The sequence below is a fragment of the Biomphalaria glabrata genome, chromosome 14 (genome assembly GCF_947242115.1).
Source record: "Biomphalaria glabrata chromosome 14, xgBioGlab47.1, whole genome shotgun sequence".
In the NCBI taxonomy this organism is placed as follows: Eukaryota; Metazoa; Mollusca; class Gastropoda; family Planorbidae; genus Biomphalaria; species Biomphalaria glabrata.
The window spans coordinates 30097694-30123725 of NC_074724.1; the positions used below are offsets into that span (position 1 = coordinate 30097694).

At 32.6% G+C, this 26032-nt stretch overlaps 1 protein-coding gene across 1 annotated transcript in view; it reads right to left on the minus strand.

The window, feature by feature from the left end:
- The window catches only part of LOC106066052 (hemicentin-1-like), a 73090-nt gene that overhangs the window by 27252 nt on the left and 19806 nt on the right, over positions 1-26032 (minus strand). The window contains exons 14-47 of the mRNA XM_056009879.1: positions 25715-26008; positions 24171-24458; positions 23285-23578; positions 21720-22007; positions 20256-20543; positions 18579-18869; positions 17881-18168; positions 17480-17770; positions 16794-17081; positions 16397-16687; positions 15712-15999; positions 15315-15605; positions 14344-14631; positions 13943-14233; positions 13257-13544; positions 12856-13146; positions 12170-12457; positions 11773-12063; positions 10801-11088; positions 10400-10690; positions 9714-10001; positions 9317-9607; positions 8345-8632; positions 7944-8234; positions 7258-7545; positions 6861-7151; positions 5886-6173; positions 5485-5775; positions 4478-4765; positions 4077-4367; positions 1605-1895; positions 1064-1357; positions 544-834; positions 1-294 (exon numbers count right to left, since the gene is read on the minus strand). Of these exons, the coding sequence (XP_055865854.1) occupies positions 1-294; positions 544-834; positions 1064-1357; positions 1605-1895; positions 4077-4367; positions 4478-4765; positions 5485-5775; positions 5886-6173; positions 6861-7151; positions 7258-7545; positions 7944-8234; positions 8345-8632; positions 9317-9607; positions 9714-10001; positions 10400-10690; positions 10801-11088; positions 11773-12063; positions 12170-12457; positions 12856-13146; positions 13257-13544; positions 13943-14233; positions 14344-14631; positions 15315-15605; positions 15712-15999; positions 16397-16687; positions 16794-17081; positions 17480-17770; positions 17881-18168; positions 18579-18869; positions 20256-20543; positions 21720-22007; positions 23285-23578; positions 24171-24458; positions 25715-26008 (9861 nt within the window). The remainder of the gene's footprint in view (positions 295-543; positions 835-1063; positions 1358-1604; positions 1896-4076; positions 4368-4477; positions 4766-5484; positions 5776-5885; positions 6174-6860; positions 7152-7257; positions 7546-7943; positions 8235-8344; positions 8633-9316; positions 9608-9713; positions 10002-10399; positions 10691-10800; positions 11089-11772; positions 12064-12169; positions 12458-12855; positions 13147-13256; positions 13545-13942; positions 14234-14343; positions 14632-15314; positions 15606-15711; positions 16000-16396; positions 16688-16793; positions 17082-17479; positions 17771-17880; positions 18169-18578; positions 18870-20255; positions 20544-21719; positions 22008-23284; positions 23579-24170; positions 24459-25714; positions 26009-26032) is intronic.

Consider the following 26032-nt stretch of genomic DNA (forward strand, 5'->3'; position numbering starts at 1 on the left):
AAGTTACTAGGAGACTAACAAATGAGCTGGTAGTATTTCCAATTGTGTTTCCTGCTGTACAAGTATAGTTCCCAGAGTCCTGAGTTTGAGTCCAAGTGATGGTCAATGTTGAGTTGGCTACTGTTCCACCTCCATATTTAATGGTGTTGCTACTTGGGTCAATCAGTCCAGTGCCTACTTTAGACCAGTACAAGCTGGATATATTTGGATTGGCAGACACTGTACAAGTTAAACTAATGGTACTTCCTGGAGAGGTGACAATAGATCCACTGCCTACATTTAGTCGAGGTTTATCTGTTAAAAGCAGATGAGAGTTGTTTTTTTTAAGGAAAAACATGAAATGCAAAATTTATGTAATTGAAATTAAAAAAAAAAACAGATAAAAGAAAAATGATTTATGTAAGAGTTTTAAACTAAATAAAAGGTATTATTTTGTATGATTTTATTCTTGTCCTATAAAATTTGCTTACATTTGTGCATTTGTGGATAAGAAAGAACATTAAAAAAAAAAACTTGTATGTATAAAAAAGAAATGCTACTCACATTCTAGATTTACAGTTATATTTGGTCCTTCAGTGGTTCCAAAGTTGTTGACAGCCACACACTCATATCTTCCTACATCACTGTCTGTCACTGAATTGATAGTTAAGTTTGGGATACTCTTAGTGCCTCCAGAATACTTGCTGGACCCAGTTGTGTTCAGTCGGACTCCATTCTTTGTCCAATAAAGATCACTTAGAGAATCTAGAGGTGCCACTTGACAGTCCAATGTGACTGTTGTGTTCTCTTGACCTGGGACATTGGTGCTGTTGGGTGGAGTAATTACTGGCACCACTGGACAAAAATAAATACATTTATTATCTTATCTTATCTTATATAATACAGACGTTACTTATGTACTAACATTGTTGATGTCTTACTAATATTGGGTTCAAAAGCTAACACAAGTAAATTAAAAATGTGGTTGTTGTTTTTTCATGATGAGATTACAAGTTTATGCAATTGATATTTATAATGGCCTTTTCTAAGTTTAATAGTTTGGCACCTATTTTGATTTACTTACAAGTTACTAGGAGACTAACAAATGAGCTGGTAGTATTTCCAATCGTGTTTCCCGCTGTACAAGTATAGTTCCCAGAGTCCTGAGTTTGAGTCCCATTGATGGTCAATGTTGAGTTGGCTACTGTTCCACCACTATATTTATTGGAGTTGCTACTGGGGTCAATCAGTCCACTGCCTACTTTGGACCAGTAGAAACTGGATATATTTGGATTGGCCGACACTGTACAAGTTAAACTAATGGTATTTCCTGGAGTGGTGACAATAGATCCACTGCTTACATTTAGTCGAGGTTTATCTGTTAAAACCAGATGAGTTTTTATTGAGGATCAATCATGAAACACAAAATAATTTACAGTAATACCAATATTGAAAAAAAAAAAACAACTGATAAAAGAAAAATGATTTATGTAAGAGTTTTAAACTAAATAAAAGGTATTATTTTGTATGATTTCTTTCTTGTCCTATTAAATTTCCTTACATTTGTAAATAAGAATGATCCTTACTAAAATAACTTTTATAAAAAAAAAAGAAATGCTACTCACACTCTAGATTTACAGTTATATTTGGTCCTTCAGTGGTTCCAAAGTTGTTGGTTGCCACACACTCATATCTTCCTACATCAAGGTCTGTCATTGAGTTGATAGTTAAGTTTGGGATGCTCTTAGTGCCACCAGAATACTTGCTGGACCCAGTTGTGTTCAGTTGGACTCCATTCTTTGTCCAATACAGATCACTCAGAGAATCTAGAGGTGCCACTTGACAGTCGAGTGTGACTGTTGTGTTCTCTTGACCTGGGACATTGGTGCTGTTGGGGGGAGTAATTACTGGCACCACTGGACAGAATAGAATAAAAAGAAGAGAATATATTTCTTCAGATTATATACAAGCATCTTTTCCCATTAGTAGATCTAGATGATTTCATCTCTGCAAGATGACAAGGGTTGCTTCCATAATAAAGTTACCAATATGACGCTTTTAATGTTAACATTAATATATATCAAATTAATAGATTTCACCTTTTAGCTAGTTCTCTCTCTAGCTTTTATGAGTATATGTGGCCTGAAAATAATATTTCCTTATATTGAAACAATGCAAATTATTTCATATACTATAGTGAACACTTGAAGCCTTCTTAAAATCTGAAACCTGTTTAAGCTTAGTTGTCCCAGTAAACTACATGACTAGATGCACAACGTGTAGGACATAATCATCTTCTTTTGTGAAGTAATGACTGAATTCAATAAGATAAGATAACTAATAACATTGGTTCATAAACTTTAGTGACCACTTTAAACGTTCTTTTAATCTGAAACCTGTTTAAGCTTAGTTGTCCCAGTAAACTACATGACTAGATGCACAACGTGTAGGACATAATCATCTTCTTTTGTGAAGTAATGACTGAATTCAATAAGATAAGATAACTAATAACATTGGTTCATAAACTTTAGTGACCACTTTAAACGTTCTTTTAATCTGAAACCTGTTTAAGCTTAGTTGTCCCAGTTAACTACATGACTAGATGCATATAACGTGTCAGACGTAATCATCTTCTTTTGTGAAGTAATGTCTATATTTTATAAGATAGATATTTAACTATGTTAGTTCATAAACTTTAGTGACCACTTGAAGCATTCTTTAAATCTGAAACCTATTTAAGCTTGGTTATCCCAGGCAACTAATTATGCTGTATTGTTGGCTGTTAAAATCAGTTCTGTTTGTCTAAAAGGGCATCATTAAAATTCAAGTTCGACAATTTGACCTTATAAAGTAATCAATAAAACTATTTTAACAAAATGTCTTTGCATTATCACACAATAAAAACAAAATTTGTGAATAAAAAAAAAAAGAAAAAAAAAAGAGCAACACTAAAATTCAATGATCAAAAAACAAAATTACAAATACAACTAAAAAACAATGTGCATTCTAAAGCAGTTAATCTATCAACTAAACTTAAGACATGCATGTACTCTATCTACATGGTTTGGGTGAAGCTACAATATGAATCTGCTCAAGATATTATTGGGGGAAAAAAATTCATGCAAAGACAAAACAAGATAAAAGCAACACAAAAAAAATATTAAAATATCTGTGATCAAATAGATGTGACATGTCTTCATGACCGCAATAAACATAAGGAAACTAAAATACCTGCAAAATAGGGAAGAAAACTGAGTTAGTACACAACATAAGATCTATGTATAAGTGGATTCAAAATAAACATACGCTAAACATTTATAATAAATTTTGTTTTCCAAAAATTCTAAAATAGTACTTATGGCATCACACATAAAAGAAAATCTAACAATTAATCAATGAAAAGATGAGAAAAAAAAATGTAACCACTTTATAACCTAACACCTTTTTTTCTTCAAAGTCAACAGAACTGTACTTTTAACAATATTTTCTGACATACTAATTTTATTATAACTTGAATGAATGAAAAACAAAGTTTTTAATTCTAAGGATTAATAATAAATGCAGTGTTTCACAAGGCCATGCAGCTGCATATTTTCCCAGATCTCATGCAGACATTGTCCAGGGAGGGTCTATTTCAGTTTACTTTTCATATTCTGTATCTGGCTTCAAAAAGGGCTTTTCTTTGGGTCTCAAGTGCCCCCAAAGCTTTGTGATAGTTCTACCACTGTCTCTTTCAGAGACTATCTGCAGCAAGCTGGGGCTATTGGCAACTAATTTGATAACTATATTAAAGTTTTGGTTGATAATGGCCAAATAATAGCATTTATTAGAATACAATATCAGCCTTACATAAAATAGCATTTTATAGTAATATAAACAAAGTCTTTTTGTATGATGCTCATTAATATAAATAAAAGAAAATTATATTGATTTTGTTTACTAGGAAAATATTGAAATGAGAAAAGAAAAATGTAAAAGCGAATTAATTCAAAGTAAAAAAAAGCAATTTTTTTTTAAATCAGAGCTACAAATCCAAATTTTTTGTTTTCCTTTTCATTTTTGGCATGTCAAAGAAACATTCAATATAGAAGACTTACTAATAACATTAACAGCAACTGAAGTACTTCTTGAAGTTCCCAGAGGATTAATGGCAGAACAAGAATAGTTGTCTATGTCTGAACTAGAAGCATTAAATATAGTCAAGTTGGTGTTGGATATTGTTCCCCCTGAATACTTGTTTTGATTAGCAGCAGAGTTGATAGCTGTATCAGATTTGAACCAATTAAATGTGGTGATGGCTGGATTGGAATTGACTATACAAGTGAGTACAATTGTTTCACCAGCATTCTTTGTGATACTTGTACTAGACACAGTCAACTGAGGACGGTCTGAAAATAAAGTACAATAAACTCATTCATATTAAATCTTGACCAAAAATGTTGCTCTCTACAGTAATATGCAAATGACAAAGAAAACAAAATTTTATGTTCAAGCTTACATGTAACATTCAGTGTAGTGTTTCCACCTGTTGATGTGCCATATTGGTTAGTAGCCACACACACATAGGAACCTGAATCTGATGCACTGGAGGAATAAATGGTCAAATTTGGGACTGTTGTATTGCCTCCACTATACTTGACAGTATTGGTGTTGCTCACCCTTTGACCATCTTTAGTCCAGTAGAGGTCAGTTAGAGAATTCAGTGGAGTCACTGGACATTCTAAGATGACAGTTGTGTTACCAACAGCAGTAACATTGGGATATGGTACAGTAATTACAGGAGATGCTATGAATAAGAGAAAAAAATTATATTTAGGAAAAAATAGGTTAAAACTAAAGTAGTTTTTTACATATGAAAAAGATCATTCATGATAGTTTGTTACTAATAAAACTTTGAATTTTAATTAAAAAGGAACGCTTTTGACTAAAAATAATTCTATGTACACTACTTATTGGGGGTATGGTGGCTGAATGATTAAGAGCTTGGTTTGTGAACCTGGGGTTCTGGGTTTAAATCTTGGTGCTGACTAAGACTTTGAATTTCAAAATTTTTAGCGTGCCCAACCAATTCTAATGGGTACTCAACTTAAGTTAAAGAAAGTAAAGAAAGTTGGTTGTTGTGCTGAACACATGACACCCTGCTTGTTAACTGTTGGCAAAAAGAAACATATAACTTTATCATCATATGGCTTATATATAACAATGTTTCAAGGGGAACTAAACTACTAATTTGCTATTTATAATTGCATTTTTGATTTTAAATATGGTTGATTCTTTTTTTTTTTCATTAAATTTTGTAAAAGGCTTCATTTTAACCATATTTCTTTGCCCAGTATGTCCCCATTTATTGGCCAATGAAATAGACATATTTAAAGCACATCAAATGTAAACAAGATCTTATCGATAAGTGTTCATATTATTTATCTTTTTTTTTTAAATCAAAGCTACTAATTCTAATCTTTTGCTTTCCTAACTTTTAAAAAAAATTCAATATAGACGACTTACTAATAACATTAACAGCAACTGGAGTACTTCTTGAACTTCCCACAGGATTAATGGCATAACAAGAATAGTTGTCTATATCTGAACTAGAAGCATCAAATATAGTTAAGTTGCTGTTGGATATTGTTCCCCCTGAATACTTGTTAGGAATAGCAGCAGAGTTGATAGCTGTATCAGATTTGAACCAATTAAATGTGGTGATGGCTGGATTGGAATTGACTATACAAGTGAGTACAATTGTTTCACCAGCATTCTTTGTGATACTTGTGTTGGACACAGTCAACTGAGGAAGGTCTGAAAATAATGTACAATAAACTCATTCATATTAAATCTTGACCAAAAATGTTGCTCTCTACAGTAATATGCAAATGACAAAGAAAACAAAATTTTATGTTAAAGCTTACATGTAACATTCAGTGTAGTGTTTCCACCTGTTGATGTGCCATATTGGTTAGTAGCCACACACACATAGGAACCTGAATCTGATGCACTGGAGGAATAAATGGTCAAATTTGGGACTGTTGTATTGCCTCCACTATACTTGACAGTATTGGTGTTGCTCACCCTTTGACCATCTTTAGTCCAGTAGAGGTCAGTTAGAGAATTCAGTGGAGTCACTGGACATTCTAAGATGACAGTTGTGTTACCAACAGCAGTAACATTGGGATTTGGTACAGGAATTACAGGAGATGCTATGAATTAGAGAAAAGGAAAAAAAATTAAAAAAGAAATAGGTTTAAACTAAAGACATTTTCTACATGTCTTTAAAAAACATTTTCATGATAGTCTCTTAGTAATAACAGTTTCAATTTTAATTGATGGAAAGTTTTTAACTAAAAATAATTCTATGTAAACTACTTATTGGGGGGCAAGATGGCTGAATGATTAAGAACTTGGCTTCTGAACCTGGGGTCATGGGTTTGAATCTTGGTGCTGACTAAGATTTTTTATTATTTCAAAATTTTTAGGGTGCCCATGAGTCCACACAACTCTAATGGGTACCTGCTATTAGATAAAAAAAAAAATAAGGCAGTTGGTCTAATAAACAGATGATCATAACGTCATCTGCCCTTAGATCCCAAGTTCTAAAAGGGAAACTAAATACTTATTTCCTTTTTTTTTTTTTCAGAAACATGGTGGATTTTTTTTCTTATAATTTTTGAAAAGGCTTCATTATGACTGTATTTCTCTGCCTATTTTTTCCCTCCTTTATTGACCAATAAAATAGATATGTATTAAAGCATACTCAATGTAAACAAGATCTTATCAAATAGTGTTCATACCATTTTTTTAAAATTAGAGCTACAAATCCTAATCTTTTGCTGTCCTAGCTTTTACTAATTGGCATGTCAAAGTAACATACAAAAGAGAAGACTTACTAATAACATTAACAGCAACTGGAGTACTTCTTGAATTTCCCAAAGGATTAATGGCATAACAAGAATAGTTGTCTATATCTGAACTAGAAGCATTAAATATTGTCAAGTTGGTGTTGGATATTGTTCCCCCTGAATACTTGTTTTGATTAGCAGCAGAGTTGATAGCTGTATCAGACTTGAGCCAATTAAAAGTGGTGATGGCTGGATTGGAACTGACTATACAAGTGAGTACAATTGTTTCACCAGCATTCTTTGTGATACTTGTGTTGGACACAGTCAACTGAGGACGGTCTGAAAATAATGTACAATAAACTCATTCATATTAAATCTTGACCAAAAATGTTGCTCTCTACAGTAATATGCAAATGACAAAGAAAATGTAATATTAAAAGCTTACATGTAACATTCAGTGTAGTGTTTCCACCTGTTGATGTGCCATATTGGTTAGTAGCCACACACACATAGGAACCTGAATCTGATGCACTGGAGGAATAAACGGTCAAATTTGGGACTGTTGTATTGCCTCCACTATACTTGACAGTATTGGTGTTGCTCACCCTTTGACCATCTTTAGTCCAGTAGAGGTCAGTTAGAGAATTCAGTGGAGTCACTGGACATTCTAAGGTAACAGTTGTGTTACCAACAGCAGTAACATTGGGGTTTGGTACAGGAATTACAGGAGATGCTATGAATTAAAGAAAAGAAGAAATTATATATAAATAAAAATAGCTTCAAACTAAAGTAATTTTCTACATGTCTTTACAAATTTTGTTCATGATAGTTTCTTACTAATAACACTTTCAATTTGTATTGATGGAAAAGTCAACAAAAAAAAATTGTAAGTTAACTAATAATTGGGCTTCTGGTGGCTGAGTGGTTAAGTGCTTGGCCTCTTAACTTGAGTATGAATTTTGGTGTTGACTAAGATTTCAAATTTCAAGATTTTAAGGATATCTTATCAATTAGTATTTATATTATTTATTTATGTATTTTTTTAAATTAGAGCTACAAATCCTAATCTGTTGCTTTCCTAACTTTTACTACTTGGAATATTAAAGAAAACATACAAAAGAGAAGACTTACTAATAACATTAACAGCAACTGGAGTACTTCTTGAATTTCCCAAAGGATTAATGGCATAACAAGAATAGATGTCTATATCTGAACTAGAAGCATCAAATATAGTCAAGTTGCTGTTGGATATTGTTCCCCCTGAATACTTGTTAGGATTAGCAGCAGAGTTGATAGCTGTATCAGACTTGAACCAATTAAAAGTGGTGATGGCTGGATTGGAATTGACTATACAAGTGAGTACAATTGTTTCACTGGCATTCTTTGTGATACTTGTGTTGGACACAGTCAACTGAGGAAGGTCTGAAAATAATGTACAATAAACTCATTCATATTAAATCTTGACCAAAAATGTTGCTCTCTACAGTAATATGCAAATGACAAAGAAAACAAAATTTTATGTTAAAGCTTACATGTAACATTCAGTGTAGTGTTTCCACCTGTTGATGTGCCATATTGGTTAGTAGCCACACACACATAGGAACCTGAATCTGATGCACTGGAGGAATAAATGGTCAAATTTGGGACTGTTGTATTGCCTCCACTATACTTGACAGTATTGGTGTTGCTCACCCTTTGACCATCTTTAGTCCAGTAGAGGTCAGTTAGAGAATTCAGTGGAGTCACTGGACATTCTAAGGTGACAGTTGTGTTACCAACAGCAGTAACATTGGGGTTTGGTACAGGAATTACAGGAGATGCTATGAATTAGTGAAAAACAAAAAAAATTAAAAAAGAAATAGGTTTAAACTAAAGACATTTTCTACATGTCTTTAAAAAACATTTTCATGATAGTCTCTTAGTAATAACAGTTTCAATTTTAATTGATGGAAAGTTTTTAACTAAAAATAATTCTATGTAAACTACTTATTGGGGGGCAAGATGGCTGAATGATTAAGAACTTGGCTTCTGAACCTGGGGTCATGGGTTTGAATCTTGGTGCTGACTAAGATTTTTTATTTCAAAATTTTTAGGGTGCCCATGAGTCCACACAACTCTAATGGGTACCTGCTATTAGATAAAAAAAAAAATAAGGCAGTTGGTCTAATAAACAGATGATCATAACGTCATCTGCCCTTAGATCCCAAGTTCTAAAAGGGAAACTAAATACTTATTTCCTTTTTTTTTTTTTCAGAAACATGGTGGATTTTTTTTCTTATAATTTTTGAAAAGGCTTCATTATGACTGTATTTCTCTGCCTATTTTTTCCCTCCTTTATTGACCAATAAAATAGATATGTATTAAAGCATACTCAATGTAAACAAGATCTTATCAAATAGTGTTCATACCATTTTTTTTAAATTAGAGCTACAAATCCTAATCTTTTGCTGTCCTAGCTTTTACTAATTGGCATGTCAAAGTAACATACAAAAGAGAAGACTTACTAATAACATTAACAGCAACTGGAGTACTTCTTGAATTTCCCAAAGGATTAATGGCATAACAAGAATAGTTGTCTATATCTGAACTAGAAGCATTAAATATTGTCAAGTTGGTGTTGGATATTGTTCCCCCTGAATACTTGTTTTGATTAGCAGCAGAGTTGATAGCTGTACCAGACTTGAGCCAATTAAAAGTGGTGATGGCTGGATTGGAACTGACTATACAAGTGAGTACAATTGTTTCACCAGCATTCTTTGTGATACTTGTGTTGGACACAGTCAACTGAGGACGGTCTGAAAATAATGTACAATAAACTCATTCATATTAAATCTTGACCAAAAATGTTGCTCTCTACAGTAATATGCAAATGACAAAGAAAATGTAATATTAAAAGCTTACATGTAACATTCAGTGTAGTGTTTCCACCTGTTGATGTGCCATATTGGTTAGTAGCCACACACACATAGGAACCTGAATCTGATGCACTGGAGGAATAAATGGTCAAATTTGGTACTGTTGTATTGCCTCCACTATACTTGACAGTATTGGTGTTGCTCACCCTTTGACCATCTTTAGTCCAGTAGAGGTCAGTTAGAGAATTCAGTGGAGTCACTGGACATTCTAAGGTAACAGTTGTGTTACCAACAGCAGTAACATTGGGGTTTGGTACAGGAATTACAGGAGATGCTATGAATTAAAGAAAAGAAGAAATTATATATAAATAAAAATAGCTTCAAACTAAAGTAATTTTCTACATGTCTTTACAAATTTTGTTCATGATAGTTTCTTACTAATAACACTTTCAATTTGTATTGATGGAAAAGTCAACAAAAAAAAATTGTAAGTTAACTAATAATTGGGCTTCTGGTGGCTGAGTGGTTAAGTGCTTGGCCTCTTAACTTGAGTATGAATTTTGGTGTTGACTAAGATTTCAAATTTCAAGATTTTAAGGATATCTTATCAATTAGTATTTATATTATTTATTTATGTATTTTTTTAAATTAGAGCTACAAATCCTAATCTGTTGCTTTCCTAACTTTTACTACTTGGAATATTAAAGAAAACATACAAAAGAGAAGACTTACTAATAACATTAACAGCAACTGGAGTACTTCTTGAATTTCCCAAAGGATTAATGGCATAACAAGAATAGATGTCTATATCTGAACTAGAAGCATCAAATATAGTCAAGTTGCTGTTGGATATTGTTCCCCCTGAATACTTGTTAGGATTAGCAGCAGAGTTGATAGCTGTATCAGACTTGAACCAATTAAAAGTGGTGATGGCTGGATTGGAATTGACTATACAAGTGAGTACAATTGTTTCACTGGCATTCTTTGTGATACTTGTGTTGGACACAGTCAACTGAGGAAGGTCTGAAAATAATGTACAATAAACTCATTCATATTAAATCTTGACCAAAAATGTTGCTCTCTACAGTAATATGCAAATGACAAAGAAAACAAAATTTTATGTTAAAGCTTACATGTAACATTCAGTGTAGTGTTTCCACCTGTTGATGTGCCATATTGGTTAGTAGCCACACACACATAGGAACCTGAATCTGATGCACTGGAGGAATAAATGGTCAAATTTGGGACTGTTGTATTGCCTCCACTATACTTGACAGTATTGGTGTTGCTCACCCTTTGACCATCTTTAGTCCAGTAGAGGTCAGTTAGAGAATTCAGTGGAGTCACTGGACATTCTAAGGTGACAGTTGTGTTACCAACAGCAGTAACATTGGGGTTTGGTACAGGAATTACAGGAGATGCTATGAATTAGAGAAAAACAAAAAAAATTAAAAAAGAAATAGGTTTAAACTAAAGACATTTTCTACATGTCTTTAAAAAACATTTTCATGATAGTCTCTTAGTAATAACAGTTTCAATTTTAATTGATGGAAAGTTTTTAACTAAAAATAATTCTATGTAAACTACTTATTGGGGGGCAAGATGGCTGAATGATTAAGAACTTGGCTTCTGAACCTGGGGTCATGGGTTTGAATCTTGGTGCTGACTAAGATTTTTTATTTCAAAATTTTTAGGGTGCCCATGAGTCCACACAACTCTAATGGGTACCTGCTATTAGATAAAAAAAAAAATAAGGCAGTTGGTCTAATAAACAGATGATCATAACGTCATCTGCCCTTAGATCCCAAGTTCTAAAAGGGAAACTAAATACTTATTTCCTTTTTTTTTTTTTCAGAAACATGGTGGATTTTTTTTCTTATAATTTTTGAAAAGGCTTCATTATGACTGTATTTCTCTGCCTATTTTTTCCCTCCTTTATTGACCAATAAAATAGATATGTATTAAAGCATACTCAATGTAAACAAGATCTTATCAAATAGTGTTCATACCATTTTTTTTAAATTAGAGCTACAAATCCTAATCTTTTGCTGTCCTAGCTTTTACTAATTGGCATGTCAAAGTAACATACAAAAGAGAAGACTTACTAATAACATTAACAGCAACTGGAGTACTTCTTGAATTTCCCAAAGGATTAATGGCATAACAAGAATAGTTGTCTATATCTGAACTAGAAGCATCAAATATAGTCAAGTTGCTGTTGGATATTGTTCCCCCTGAATACTTGCTAGGATTAGCAGCAGAGTTGATAGCTGTATCAGACTTGAACCAATTAAATGTGGTGATGGCTGGATTGGAATTGACTATACAAGTGAGTATAATTGTTTCACCAGCATTCTTTGTGATACTTGTGTTGGACACAGTCAACTGAGGACGGTCTGAAAATAATGTACAATAAACTCATTCATATTAAATCTTGACCAAAAATGTTGCTCTCTACAGTAATATGCAAATGACAAAGAAAATGTAATATTAAAAGCTTACATGTAACATTCAGTGTAGTGTTTCCACCTGTTGATGTGCCATATTGGTTAGTAGCCACACACACATAGGAACCTGAATCTGATGCACTGGAGGAATAAATGGTCAAATTTGGTACTGTTGTATTGCCTCCACTATACTTGACAGTATTGGTGTTGCTCACCCTTTGACCATCTTTAGTCCAGTAGAGGTCAGTTAGAGAATTCAGTGGAGTCACTGGACATTCTAAGGTAACAGTTGTGTTACCAACAGCAGTAACATTGGGGTTTGGTACAGGAATTACAGGAGATGCTATGAATTAAAGAAAAGAAGAAATTATATATAAATAAAAATAGCTTCAAACTAAAGTAATTTTCTACATGTCTTTACAAATTTTGTTCATGATAGTTTCTTACTAATAACACTTTCAATTTGTATTGATGGAAAAGTCAACAAAAAAAAATTGTAAGTTAACTAATAATTGGGCTTCTGGTGGCTGAGTGGTTAAGTGCTTGGCCTCTTAACTTGAGTATGAATTTTGGTGTTGACTAAGATTTCATATTTCAAGATTTTAAGGATATCTTATCAATTAGTATTTATATTATTTATTTATGTATTTTTTTAAATTAGAGCTACAAATCCTAATCTGTTGCTTTCCTAACTTTTACTACTTGGAATATTAAAGAAAACATACAAAAGAGAAGACTTACTAATAACATTAACAGCAACTGGAGTACTTCTTGAATTTCCCAAAGGATTAATGGCATAACAAGAATAGTTGTCTATATCTGAACTAGAAGCATCAAATATAGTCAAGTTGCTGTTGGATATTGTTCCCCCTGAATACTTGTTAGGATTAGCAGCAGAGTTGATAGCTGTATCAGATTTGAACCAATTAAAAGTGGTGATGGCTGGATTGGAATTGACTATACAAGTGAGTACAATTGTTTCACCGGCATTCTTTGTGATACTTGTGTTGGACACAGTCAACTGAGGAAGGTCTGAAAATAATGTACAATAAACTCATTCATATTAAATCTTGACCAAAAATGTTGCTCTCTACAGTAATATGCAAATGACAAAGAAAACAAAATTTTATGTTAAAGCTTACATGTAACATTCAGTGTAGTGTTTCCACCTGTTGATGTGCCATATTGGTTAGTAGCCACACACACATAGGAACCTGAATCTGATGCACTGGAGGAATAAATGGTCAAATTTGGGACTGTTGTATTGCCTCCACTATACTTGACAGTATTGGTGTTGCTCACCCTTTGACCATCTTTAGTCCAGTAGAGGTCAGTTAGAGAATTCAGTGGAGTCACTGGACATTCTAAGGTAACAGTTGTGTTACCAACAGCAGTAACATTGGGGTTTGGTACAGGAATTACAGGAGATGCTATGAATTAAAGAAAAGAAGAAATTATATATAAATAAAAATAGCTTCAAACTAAAGTAATTTTCTACATGTCTTTACAAATTTTGTTCATGATAGTTTCTTACTAATAACACTTTCAATTTGTATTGATGGAAAAGTCAACAAAAAAAAATTGTAAGTTAACTAATAATTGGGCTTCTGGTGGCTGAGTGGTTAAGTGCTTGGCCTCTTAACTTGAGTATGAATTTTGGTGTTGACTAAGATTTCAAATTTCAAGATTTTAAGGATATCTTATCAATTAGTATTTATATTATTTATTTATGTATTTTTTTAAATTAGAGCTACAAATCCTAATCTGTTGCTTTCCTAACTTTTACTACTTGGAATATTAAAGAAAACATACAAAAGAGAAGACTTACTAATAACATTAACAGCAACTGGAGTACTTCTTGAATTTCCCAAAGGATTAATGGCATAACAAGAATAGATGTCTATATCTGAACTAGAAGCATCAAATATAGTCAAGTTGCTGTTGGATATTGTTCCCCCTGAATACTTGTTAGGATTAGCAGCAGAGTTGATAGCTGTATCAGACTTGAACCAATTAAAAGTGGTGATGGCTGGATTGGAATTGACTATACAAGTGAGTACAATTGTTTCACCGGCATTCTTTGTGATACTTGTGTTGGACACAGTCAACTGAGGAAGGTCTGAAAATAATGTACAATAAACTCATTCATATTAAATCTTGACCAAAAATGTTGCTCTCTACAGTAATATGCAAATGACAAAGAAAACAAAATTTTATGTTAAAGCTTACATGTAACATTCAGTGTAGTGTTTCCACCTGTTGATGTGCCATATTGGTTAGTAGCCACACACACATAGGAACCTGAATCTGATGCACTGGAGGAATAAATGGTCAAATTTGGGACTGTTGTATTGCCTCCACTATACTTGACAGTATTGGTGTTGCTCACCCTTTGACCATCTTTAGTCCAGTAGAGGTCAGTTAGAGAATTCAGTGGAGTCACTGGACATTCTAAGGTGACAGTTGTGTTACCAACAGCAGTAACATTGGGGTTTGGTACAGGAATTACAGGAGATGCTATGAATTAGAGAAAAACAAAAAAAATTAAAAAAGAAATAGGTTTAAACTAAAGACATTTTCTACATGTCTTTAAAAAACATTTTCATGATAGTCTCTTAGTAATAACAGTTTCAATTTTAATTGATGGAAAGTTTTTAACTAAAAATAATTCTATGTAAACTACTTATTGGGGGGCAAGATGGCTGAATGATTAAGAACTTGGCTTCTGAACCTGGGGTCATGGGTTTGAATCTTGGTGCTGACTAAGATTTTTTATTTCAAAATTTTTAGGGTGCCCATGAGTCCACACAACTCTAATGGGTACCTGCTATTAGATAAAAAAAAAATAAGGCAGTTGGTCTAATAAACAGATGATCATAACGTCATCTGCCCTTAGATCCCAAGTTCTAAAAGGGAAACTAAATACTTATTTCCTTTTTTTTTTTTTCAGAAACATGGTGGATTTTTTTTCTTATAATTTTTGAAAAGGCTTCATTATGACTGTATTTCTCTGCCTATTTTTTCCCTCCTTTATTGACCAATAAAATAGATATGTATTAAAGCATACTCAATGTAAACAAGATCTTATCAAATAGTGTTCATACCATTTTTTTAAAATTAGAGCTACAAATCCTAATCTTTTGCTGTCCTAGCTTTTACTAATTGGCATGTCAAAGTAACATACAAAAGAGAAGACTTACTAATAACATTAACAGCAACTGGAGTACTTCTTGAATTTCCCAAAGGATTAATGGCATAACAAGAATAGTTGTCTATATCTGAACTAGAAGCATTAAATATTGTCAAGTTGGTGTTGGATATTGTTCCCCCTGAATACTTGTTTTGATTAGCAGCAGAGTTGATAGCTGTACCAGACTTGAGCCAATTAAAAGTGGTGATGGCTGGATTGGAACTGACTATACAAGTGAGTACAATTGTTTCACCAGCATTCTTTGTGATACTTGTGTTGGACACAGTCAACTGAGGACGGTCTGAAAATAATGTACAATAAACTCATTCATATTAAATCTTGACCAAAAATGTTGCTCTCTACAGTAATATGCAAATGACAAAGAAAATGTAATATTAAAAGCTTACATGTAACATTCAGTGTAGTGTTTCCACCTGTTGATGTGCCATATTGGTTAGTAGCCACACACACATAGGAACCTGAATCTGATGCACTGGAGGAATAAATGGTCAAATTTGGGACTGTTGTATTGCCTCCACTGTACTTGACAGTATTGGTGTTGCTAACCCTTTGACCATCTTTAGTCCAGTAGAGGTCAGTTAGAGAATTCAGTGGAGTCACTGGACATTCTAAGGTGACAGTTGTGTTACCAACAGCAGTAACATTGGGATTTGGTACAGGAATTACAGGAGATGCTATGAATTAAAGAAAAGAAGAAATTATATATAAATAAAAATAGCTTCAAACTAAAGTAATTTTCTACATGTCTTTACAAATTTTGTTCATGATAGTTTCTTACTAATAACACTTTTAATTTGTATTGATGGAAAAGTCAACAAAAAAAAATTCTAAGTTAACTAATAATTGGGCTTCTGGTGGCTGAGTGGTTAAGTGCTTGGCCTCTTAACCTGAGTATGAATCTTGGTGTTGACTAAGATTTCAAATTTGAAGATTTTAAGAATATCTTATCAATTAGTGTTTATATTATTTATTTATGTATTTTTTTAAATTAGAGCTACAAATCCTAATCTGTTGCTTTCCAAACTTTTACTACTTGGAATATCAAAGTAACATACAAAAGAGAAGACTTACTAATAACATTAACAGCAACTGGAGTACTTCTTGAATCTCCCAAAGGATTATTGGCAGAACAAGAATAGTTGTCTATATCTGAACTAGAAGCATCAAATATAGTCAAGTTGCTGTTGGATATTGTTCCCCCTGAATACTTGCTAGGATTAGCAGCAGAGTTGATAGCTGTATCAGACTTGAACCAATTAAATGTGGTGATGGCTGGATTGGAATTGACTATACAAGTGAGTATAATTGTTTCACCAGCATTCTTTGTGATACTTGTGTTGGACACAGTCAACTGAGGACGGTCTGAAAATAATGTACAATAAACTCATTCATATTAAATCTTGACCAAAAATGTTGCTCTCTACAGTAATATGCAAATGACAAAGAAAATGTAATATTAAAAGCTTACATGTAACATTCAGTGTAGTGTTTCCACCTGTTGATGTGCCATATTGGTTAGTAGCCACACACACATAGGAACCTGAATCTGATGCACTGGAGGAATAAATGGTCAAATTTGGTACTGTTGTATTGCCTCCACTATACTTGACAGTATTGGTGTTGCTCACCCTTTGACCATCTTTAGTCCAGTAGAGGTCAGTTAGAGAATTCAGTGGAGTCACTGGACATTCTAAGGTAACAGTTGTGTTACCAACAGCAGTAACATTGGGGTTTGGTACAGGAATTACAGGAGATGCTATGAATTAAAGAAAAGAAGAAATTATATATAAATAAAAATAGCTTCAAACTAAAGTAATTTTCTACATGTCTTTACAAATTTTGTTCATGATAGTTTCTTACTAATAACACTTTCAATTTGTATTGATGGAAAAGTCAACAAAAAAAAATTGTAAGTTAACTAATAATTGGGCTTCTGGTGGCTGAGTGGTTAAGTGCTTGGCCTCTTAACTTGAGTATGAATTTTGGTGTTGACTAAGATTTCAAATTTCAAGATTTTAAGGATATCTTATCAATTAGTATTTATATTATTTATTTATGTATTTTTTTAAATTAGAGCTACAAATCCTAATCTGTTGCTTTCCTAACTTTTACTACTTGGAATATTAAAGAAAACATACAAAAGAGAAGACTTACTAATAACATTAACAGCAACTGGAGTACTTCTTGAATTTCCCAAAGGATTAATGGCATAACAAGAATAGATGTCTATATCTGAACTAGAAGCATCAAATATAGTCAAGTTGCTGTTGGATATTGTTCCCCCTGAATACTTGTTAGGATTAGCAGCAGAGTTGATAGCTGTATCAGACTTGAACCAATTAAAAGTGGTGATGGCTGGATTGGAATTGACTATACAAGTGAGTACAATTGTTTCACCGGCATTCTTTGTGATACTTGTGTTGGACACAGTCAACTGAGGAAGGTCTGAAAATAATGTACAATAAACTCATTCATATTAAATCTTGACCAAAAATGTTGCTCTCTACAGTAATATGCAAATGACAAAGAAAACAAAATTTTATGTTAAAGCTTACATGTAACATTCAGTGTAGTGTTTCCACCTGTTGATGTGCCATATTGGTTAGTAGCCACACACACATAGGAACCTGAATCTGATGCACTGGAGGAATAAATGGTCAAATTTGGGACTGTTGTATTGCCTCCACTATACTTGACAGTATTGGTGTTGCTCACCCTTTGACCATCTTTAGTCCAGTAGAGGTCAGTTAGAGAATTCAGTGGAGTCACTGGACATTCTAAGGTGACAGTTGTGTTACCAACAGCAGTAACATTGGGGTTTGGTACAGGAATTACAGGAGATGCTATGAATTAAAGAAAAGAAAAAATTATATTTAAAAAAAAAAATAGCTTCAAACTAAAGACATTTTCTACATTTCTTTACAAATTTTGTTTATGATAGTTTCTTACTAATAACACTTTCAATTTGTATTGATGGAATATAAAAAACAAATAATAATTCTACGTTAACTAATAATTGGGCTTCTTGTGGCTGAGTGGTTAAGTGCTTGGCCTCTTAACCTGAGTATGAATCTTGGTGTTGACTAAGATTTCAAATTTCAAGATTTTAAGGATATCTTATTAATTAGTGTTTATATTAATTACTTTTGCATTTTTTAAATTAGATTAATCCTAATCTACAAATCCTAATCTTTTGCTTTCCTAACTTTTACTACTTGGAATATCAAAGTAACATACAAAAGAGAAGACTTACTAATAACATTAACAGCAACTGGAGCACTTCTTGAATTTCCCAAAGGATTAATGGCATAACAAGAATAGTTGTCTATATCTGAACTAGAAGCATCAAATATAGTCAAGTTGGTGTTGGATATTGTTCCCCCTGAATACTTGCTAGGATTAGCAGCAGAGTTGATAGCTGTATCAGACTTGCACCAATTAAAAGTGGTGATGGCTGGATTGGAATTGACTACACAAGTGAGCACAATTGTTTCACCAGCATTCTTTGTGATACTTGTGTTGTACACAGTTAATTTTGGTGAATCTGTAATTAAACATTTTTAATTAACATTATTAATTTCTAACACAATAGGAACCTTTTAAAACTAATCGCAAACGGGGCGACTGAGAGAAAAAAAAAAGAAAAACAGTGTTGATATTTTTCTCTTGCAACTATTTCTATTGTTGGAAGTTAGTTTTGCTGATATTGTAGGATGATAGATTCTGGAGCAAAATATTAATCTTTTTTTTTTTTGTCTTTCTTGTCTAATTTTTTTCAAGTATCAAGGTAATTCTCAAAATTTTCTCATGTATTAAAAGACAGAACAAATTATTGTTAATTTTAATACCTTCTGTAATTAACATTAAGCGAAATTGTTTGCATGTAACATTTCAATCAATTGCATAGACCTCATATTTACTTTACTCCATAGTTATAATAAACAAATTTGCTTAACATCTAATGAATTTAAAAATACTCTAGATCTGTTTTTAATTCTTAATGGTTATAAAGACAAAGAAGTCTTTGAATTTTGTGATTTAAAAAAAAATAAGATAGTTAACTTTTATTAATAAATACTTAATCACAAATGCTACTAGTAAAAACTAATAACAAAATAAACAAAAACTAGCAAAGTAAAATTGTCTAAAACTAGCTTGCTAATTCATTTACATGAAGAGCTGGCAGCATTATTGAACTATGAACTTTACTTCTTTAAATATAAATGTTTTTTTGTTTTTTTTGTAGCTACTTAGTCTTTTTACCCTTAAATTTTAAATAAGCCTTTTTGTCTTCCTAAAATTAAGAAAAAAAAATCCATTAATACATCGTAAAAAAATATTTAAAAAATCATTACAAAAATCATTACAAATACAAAAAAACAAAGCTTATCTAAGTAAAACTCTATTTACTAACAACTTTATCTCTCAATAATGTAATATTTTTTTTATATAACATCCAACAAAATAATTAATTACCAATAAATAATTGACTAATTGGTTAGTTTTTTACTGATTTATTTTTTGTAAGGTACAAGAAAAATAAAGTTTAAACTTGATCCTAGAATTGGTGTAGGAGCAATAACATGTTGAAATATCTGAGGGGGACAAAGCCCTTCATATTTAGTTATATGTGTGAATACTGAAGCATTAATTTCCCTGGTTGGCATCAAACAGAATAATTAATTACCAGTAATTAATTGACTAGTTGGTTCATAATTTTTTTTTTATTGCTTAATATCTTGTCTATGCCAATGAATAATTGTGCAAAGTTTCAACAAGATCTGAGAATGAATGTGGGAGAATGAACTTTTAAATACTTTTTACCAGACAGACACATAGAAAGACAAATAAAATTGAGTAGATATGAGCTTTGTAACAAAAATGGTAATAATTTAGACAGTTTCTGATGTAATGACATGGATATACTTACACTGGAGAGAGACACTTGAGTTTCCTCCTGTTGTGGTTCCAAAACTGTTGGTGGCATAGCACAAATAAATGCCACTATCATCCATAGACAACGATGTGATGGTCAGGCTAGGTGTCATCACATTGCCTCCTTGGTACTTTGATGAATTGTAAATGTCGACTCTGATGCCGTTTTTGGTCCAGTAGAGGTCAGTCAGGGAATCAAGTGGCACAGCTGGGCACTGAAGAGTTATAGTCTGGTTCTCTGTTGAGTTCACCTTGGTCTGATTGCCATCAATGATAGGTGTGGCTGTTAAGATCAAGTTTAATTAAACACAGAAAAATAGCTGAAAGTGTCAACACCAGAATAATTCACTGGAGTGAAACTCAACTTTCTGGTTTTAGTGTTAGCATACAATAGCAGTTAGTCAGTATACACATTCACAGTAAACATTAGTGACAAACATATCAATGATATATCAATGAAACTTGTTAGTTGAAACATCAAACACATTGAAATATTACAGGGACACATAATGGACTTTTCTATCTATCTATGAAAGAAACTGTAATTTCAAAGAAAAGTTATCTTTCTTATAGTAATGATAATATGGCATTGTCTTTGAATTCCAGAATTAAGGATGAAAGAAGTATTTGATGTGGCTATGCTAACCTGGTTGTGACCTGCATATTTTTTTTAATAATACAAGAATATAGCATACAATATGTGTATGCAATAGTTTGATTTGTTCCTTTATATCTTGTCTTAAATTCTTTTTTTAGTTTTTCGTGAACCTGTTTAGTATAGAATAATGAATTTTTCTTTATTTTACAAAATATCTGACATTTATTGGGTTAGGTGTTTTAAACTTTTAATAAGGAATACATAAGCAAAACACAGTGATGTAAATATATGCAGATGTTCAAAGTGTTGATTGTTAAACACAGATGGCTATTTATAGTACAAATCCAAACATGAATATATTTTTCACCATTATAAGGTTGAAAAAATAAATTTATACTATTTCCACAGTTATAAATCCCATATATAATAGAAATACTATTTCTGATCCAGCTTTTTTTTTACTGTAATCAAATGTAAGAAAGCAGTTTAATATATAAATATTGCTTAATCTTTTTTTAACTCATTACAATTTTTATTTACAATATGTCTTCATTGAGGAATGGCCCTAAAATTAATTTTATTATATTTTTAAAAAATCATTTCTAATTGACTATTTTTATATCCTGTCTTAAGGTTTAAAGTTTTTTTTAAAGAGTAAAAAAAAAATTCTTAGAATTTTAAATCTGAACTCTTCAGTCAACAAAAAGATAATAATTCTTCTAATTAGAAGGGAAATTTAGTGTTGACATATTGTTGAAAGAAGTACACAAACCTTTTTAAAAAAAAAAAAACATACATAAGCAAGACACAATGAAATATTAACATTGTTACTTTCCAAAATGTTAGTAGTAGGCTACTCACTTGTCACTTGCAACTTTACTGGTGCACTAGTGGACTGGTTAACTGAGTTTAGTGCAATGCAAGTATATAGGCCAGAGTCAGGCTGGTTAAGGTCATAGATGGTCAAGTTTGTATTGTCTATGGTTCCTCCAGAGTACTTGGTATTCCGAGACATGTCCAGCAGTATGTCATCTTTGAGCCAATGGAAATAAGTGACAGCTGGGTTTGCCGACACTACACATGTAAGTGTAACAGTTGTCCCTAATATCTTGGTGATGTCACTGTAGTCCACAGTTAGGTCAGGTGGATCTAAAACAAACAATGTTTATTGTTGAATTTTTTTTTATAATAACTAGATACTACATATCTAGCCCTTGTTATACCACATGACATGACAACACTAAGGAATAGATAGACAGGTCTACGGAAGAGACTGATCATGGCAAACACATATTGAAATGGAGAAAGACTGTCAACAGATCTTAGATCTTGTCTTGTGCCCCAAAGGGTCCAACAGACTAAGAGAGAGGTGAAGGTGAATGTTATTACATGAAAATGAGTTTTCCCTCCTGTAAGATAGGAAATGTTTTTCTGATCTAATTATGTATTTCTATATGTATTCTGGATTATACTTATGACATTATATCATCACTTCTTGTCAAAATTATTTATGTTGTATGGGTTTTAATCAATGATATGTAACTTATTTTGTGCTTGTGTGCAGGACTGTATTTTTAATTTTACTCTCATTAGTCTGAAAGTTTTTTTTAATTTTATTTATGTGTGCATATCTGTTTGTAAAATATTTCACATTTTTTGGATGTTCCTTTAGAGTTAATAATCTTTTTTTTTAATTATGCCAATTTACAAACAAAACCATAGACAAGCAATGGTAGAAAAAAATCAATTCCATTATTTTTTCACAACAAAAATACAAAAGTAATACAAATGATCACACATAACATTAATTATTAGTCTATTAAAGAGGTTCAGTTACCTTTATAAGCAATTATGTTTCCCCATTTAAATTTATCCATTAATCAGTATCAGTGTAATTTTCAAAGACACAATGAGGGGACTAGGTCAAGTTTAATTGGGACCTTACCAAAGCTGTAATGTGATATCCATGCTGATGTGAAAATGCGGGGTTGGAGTACTATTGTTTTCTACCATAAGACACACTTGGAACCTGAAATTTGTGGGAGGGGGCAGCTTATCCATTCATGGTATTCTCAGGTAGAAAACTGACATGTAATGGTTTGTGTTATTATTCCTTAAATAGTTAAAACTTTGTCTTCTGTTGTTTTATAAATTAAATTTTTTTATTTTATTTTCAATATTCATGCCTTTTTTTTGTAAAGGAAAAAAATTATTAGCATAAAATGCTGTGTCTGTTTTCTGAACAATTGACAGAACTCCTAGTGGTAAAATGGTTCTGCAAAAACATCATCACCTAGATGTCACATACTGCGCCTTCGTCACAGTGCCATCAGACTTCTTACAACCATCACAGTGACAAACTTAGATCTCTCTTGTTTTGAATATGATCTAAAGAACAATTTTTAGTTTTTTTTTCTTCTACTTACAATTAACAGTCACAGAGATGGGTGAACTCCTTCTAGTACCCTCACTGTTAGTGGCCACACAGGAGTAAGTGCCTGCATCAACTCTACTTATATTCAGGATAGTCAGACTGGGGCTTGCTAGTGTGGAGCCTGTGTACCTAGTGGAAAGGGCTGATGTGTTCAAAACCTGCTGATCTTTCTCCCAATACACAAGAGTGACAGGGGGATAACCAGTAACATTACAGGCTAAGTTCACAGTGGATGTGGCTTCTATAAAGGTGACATTAGTCTGATTCAAACTTATAATGGGAACATCTGTGAATTAAAAAAAACGTAAATTGTTGAAAGTAACTAATAAACTTTGGCTGTTATATAATAAAAAGGAAAATATGGTCAGCTTTATTTACAATGTAAAACTTCTATCAGAAAATGTTTTAACTTAATTTTTCAAACATAGTGTCCATTAAGACTCTACATAGGCCCTTTTATGACGCTGAGCAAGGGGAAGAATTAAGCCATTAAGGAAAGAGTGGCTCCTTACAGATCCCTCTGTTGGAAGGTTTCCTAAGCACAAATAATTTATATGCTATAAATCTTATTATAGGGTTGCTTTCTTTTTCAAATAAAGCCCTTGAAAATTTTAAAAGCTCTGGTGTAGTTTAATGGTTGATGACTAAAAAAAATGTCAGGATATATAAGCATAGTTAGATTTTTTAATTAGTGTCACTAAATCAGCATAACAATATGTTATAATATTATATTTTTACACTTAATATGTCATTAATTTAAATATTATCTATTTAAATGATTATTATTAATATAATTTTGTTTTACAAGTTAGATACTATAAGTATTTGAAATTAACTCCAATATGTTTTAATAGTATAGGAGCATGTTAATTACTGACCTGAAACAAAAACTGTCACAGCCCTACTGCTTGAACCAATAGAATTGTTAGCATTACAATAGTACTCTCCTGCATCAGTATATGTGGCACTGAGCACAGTTAGTGAAAGGGAGCCTGCTGCCCCAGCAATATACTTTGTGTTATTTACAGCTGAGTCAATGACCAACCCTGATTTGGTCCAGAATGAAGCAGAAACAGATGGGTTAGCATCAACACTGCAGAACAAAGTGAAGTTTGAGGTCACTGGTACTATGACTGTACTGTTGGTCACACTAACTACAGGTACATCTGAAAGTATTCAAAACAGAATATTACAATAGGTTCTTGGGTAAGTGATCAAACTATAGTGCTCTTCAATGATCAGCTGTAAATCATGGGTATAAAGCTATCAGAGGGTAAACAGCTGTGGTGTGAGCAATTTTTATTGACATTATTTTACTTATTATTTCTCCTAGACATTGGTTGATCTAGAGCCCACTTTTGTTGAAAGCGTGTTAAAAATGTATCTGTTGATTAAATGTTCAGTAATTCTTAGCCTAAATATGTAAGTTATATCTAAATATATCAGGTTGTTAAATTTAATATTAGAATTAAAGGTGTCTTTTCATTCATATTAAGTAAAGTAAAATTCCCCTTTCAGAGCTTGCGATCTTTGGGGCAGATGATGTAAAGGTCATCTGTTTCTGTGGCCCACCAACCACCTTTATTTTTCCCCAACTAATGTCAGAAACTCATTGAAGCTGGGTGGACTCAGAGGTGCCCAAAGATCATTTATATTAATTACATTCCATCAGTAATGATTAATTTCAGTGGTTTCATGTCCTTATGTAATCCAATTTGATTTGAAATAGAATGAAGCACAAAGAAATCCAGGAATAAAATTCAGAACACTTTAATCCATACATCCAATTAGAATTATTTCAATGATCAAAATATAAATAAATAGACACAGTGAAAAAAGTCAAAATATTTCTTTAATGTACAAGCACCAGAGTTAACATGAAACATGTAGAATGGGAAATATCCAAATCTGTAATGTCCACCAATATTCCCAATTATTCTATTTGCAACTCAAAAACAACAACAAAAAAAGTTCATGGCAAATCTAGTTCAGCATATAGATTTCTTTAGTTAGTATACAATTCAAGTTTAAACCCATCTACCCAAGTTGACCTTGGAGGCGCGGTGGCTGAGCAGTACAGCGTTTGGCTTCCGAACCAGGGGTCACAGGTTCGATTCCTGGTGAAGACTGAAATTTTTAATTTTGGGATCTTTGGTTGCCAACTCAAATGGGTACCTCACATTAGTTGGGGAAAAGTAAAGGCAGTTGGTTGTTGTGCTAGCCATATAACACCCTCAATAACGGTGGGACACAGAAATAGATTACCTTTACATCATCTGCCCTATAGACCACAAGGTCTGAAAGGGGACTTTTTACACAGTTGACCTACATTTTTTACCAGGACATTCCTTTTTTTTACTATGGTATGTTATTGGTTCTACCTATGCTCTGCATCATTAACTAACAAAGAATATGTGCTTACATTGTACATTCAGTAGAACAGGTACACTCTGGGCTCCTCCAACATCATTCCTGGTCTCACAGACATAGTATCCCGCATCACTCCTCTGGATGGATTTGATGACCAGCCCAGGACTCTCCACACTGGACCCACTGTATTTGCTAAACTGAGCAGTGACATTGATGACCTGATTATCTTTTATCCAAGTAATGATGGAAACAGGTGGATTAGCGGTAAGGGAACAATTGAAAATAAACTGGCTTGTCCCATCAGTAACATTAGCTGGATTAGGACTGATTGTGACTATTGGTATACCTGGAATACAGCAAAGCAAGTGTA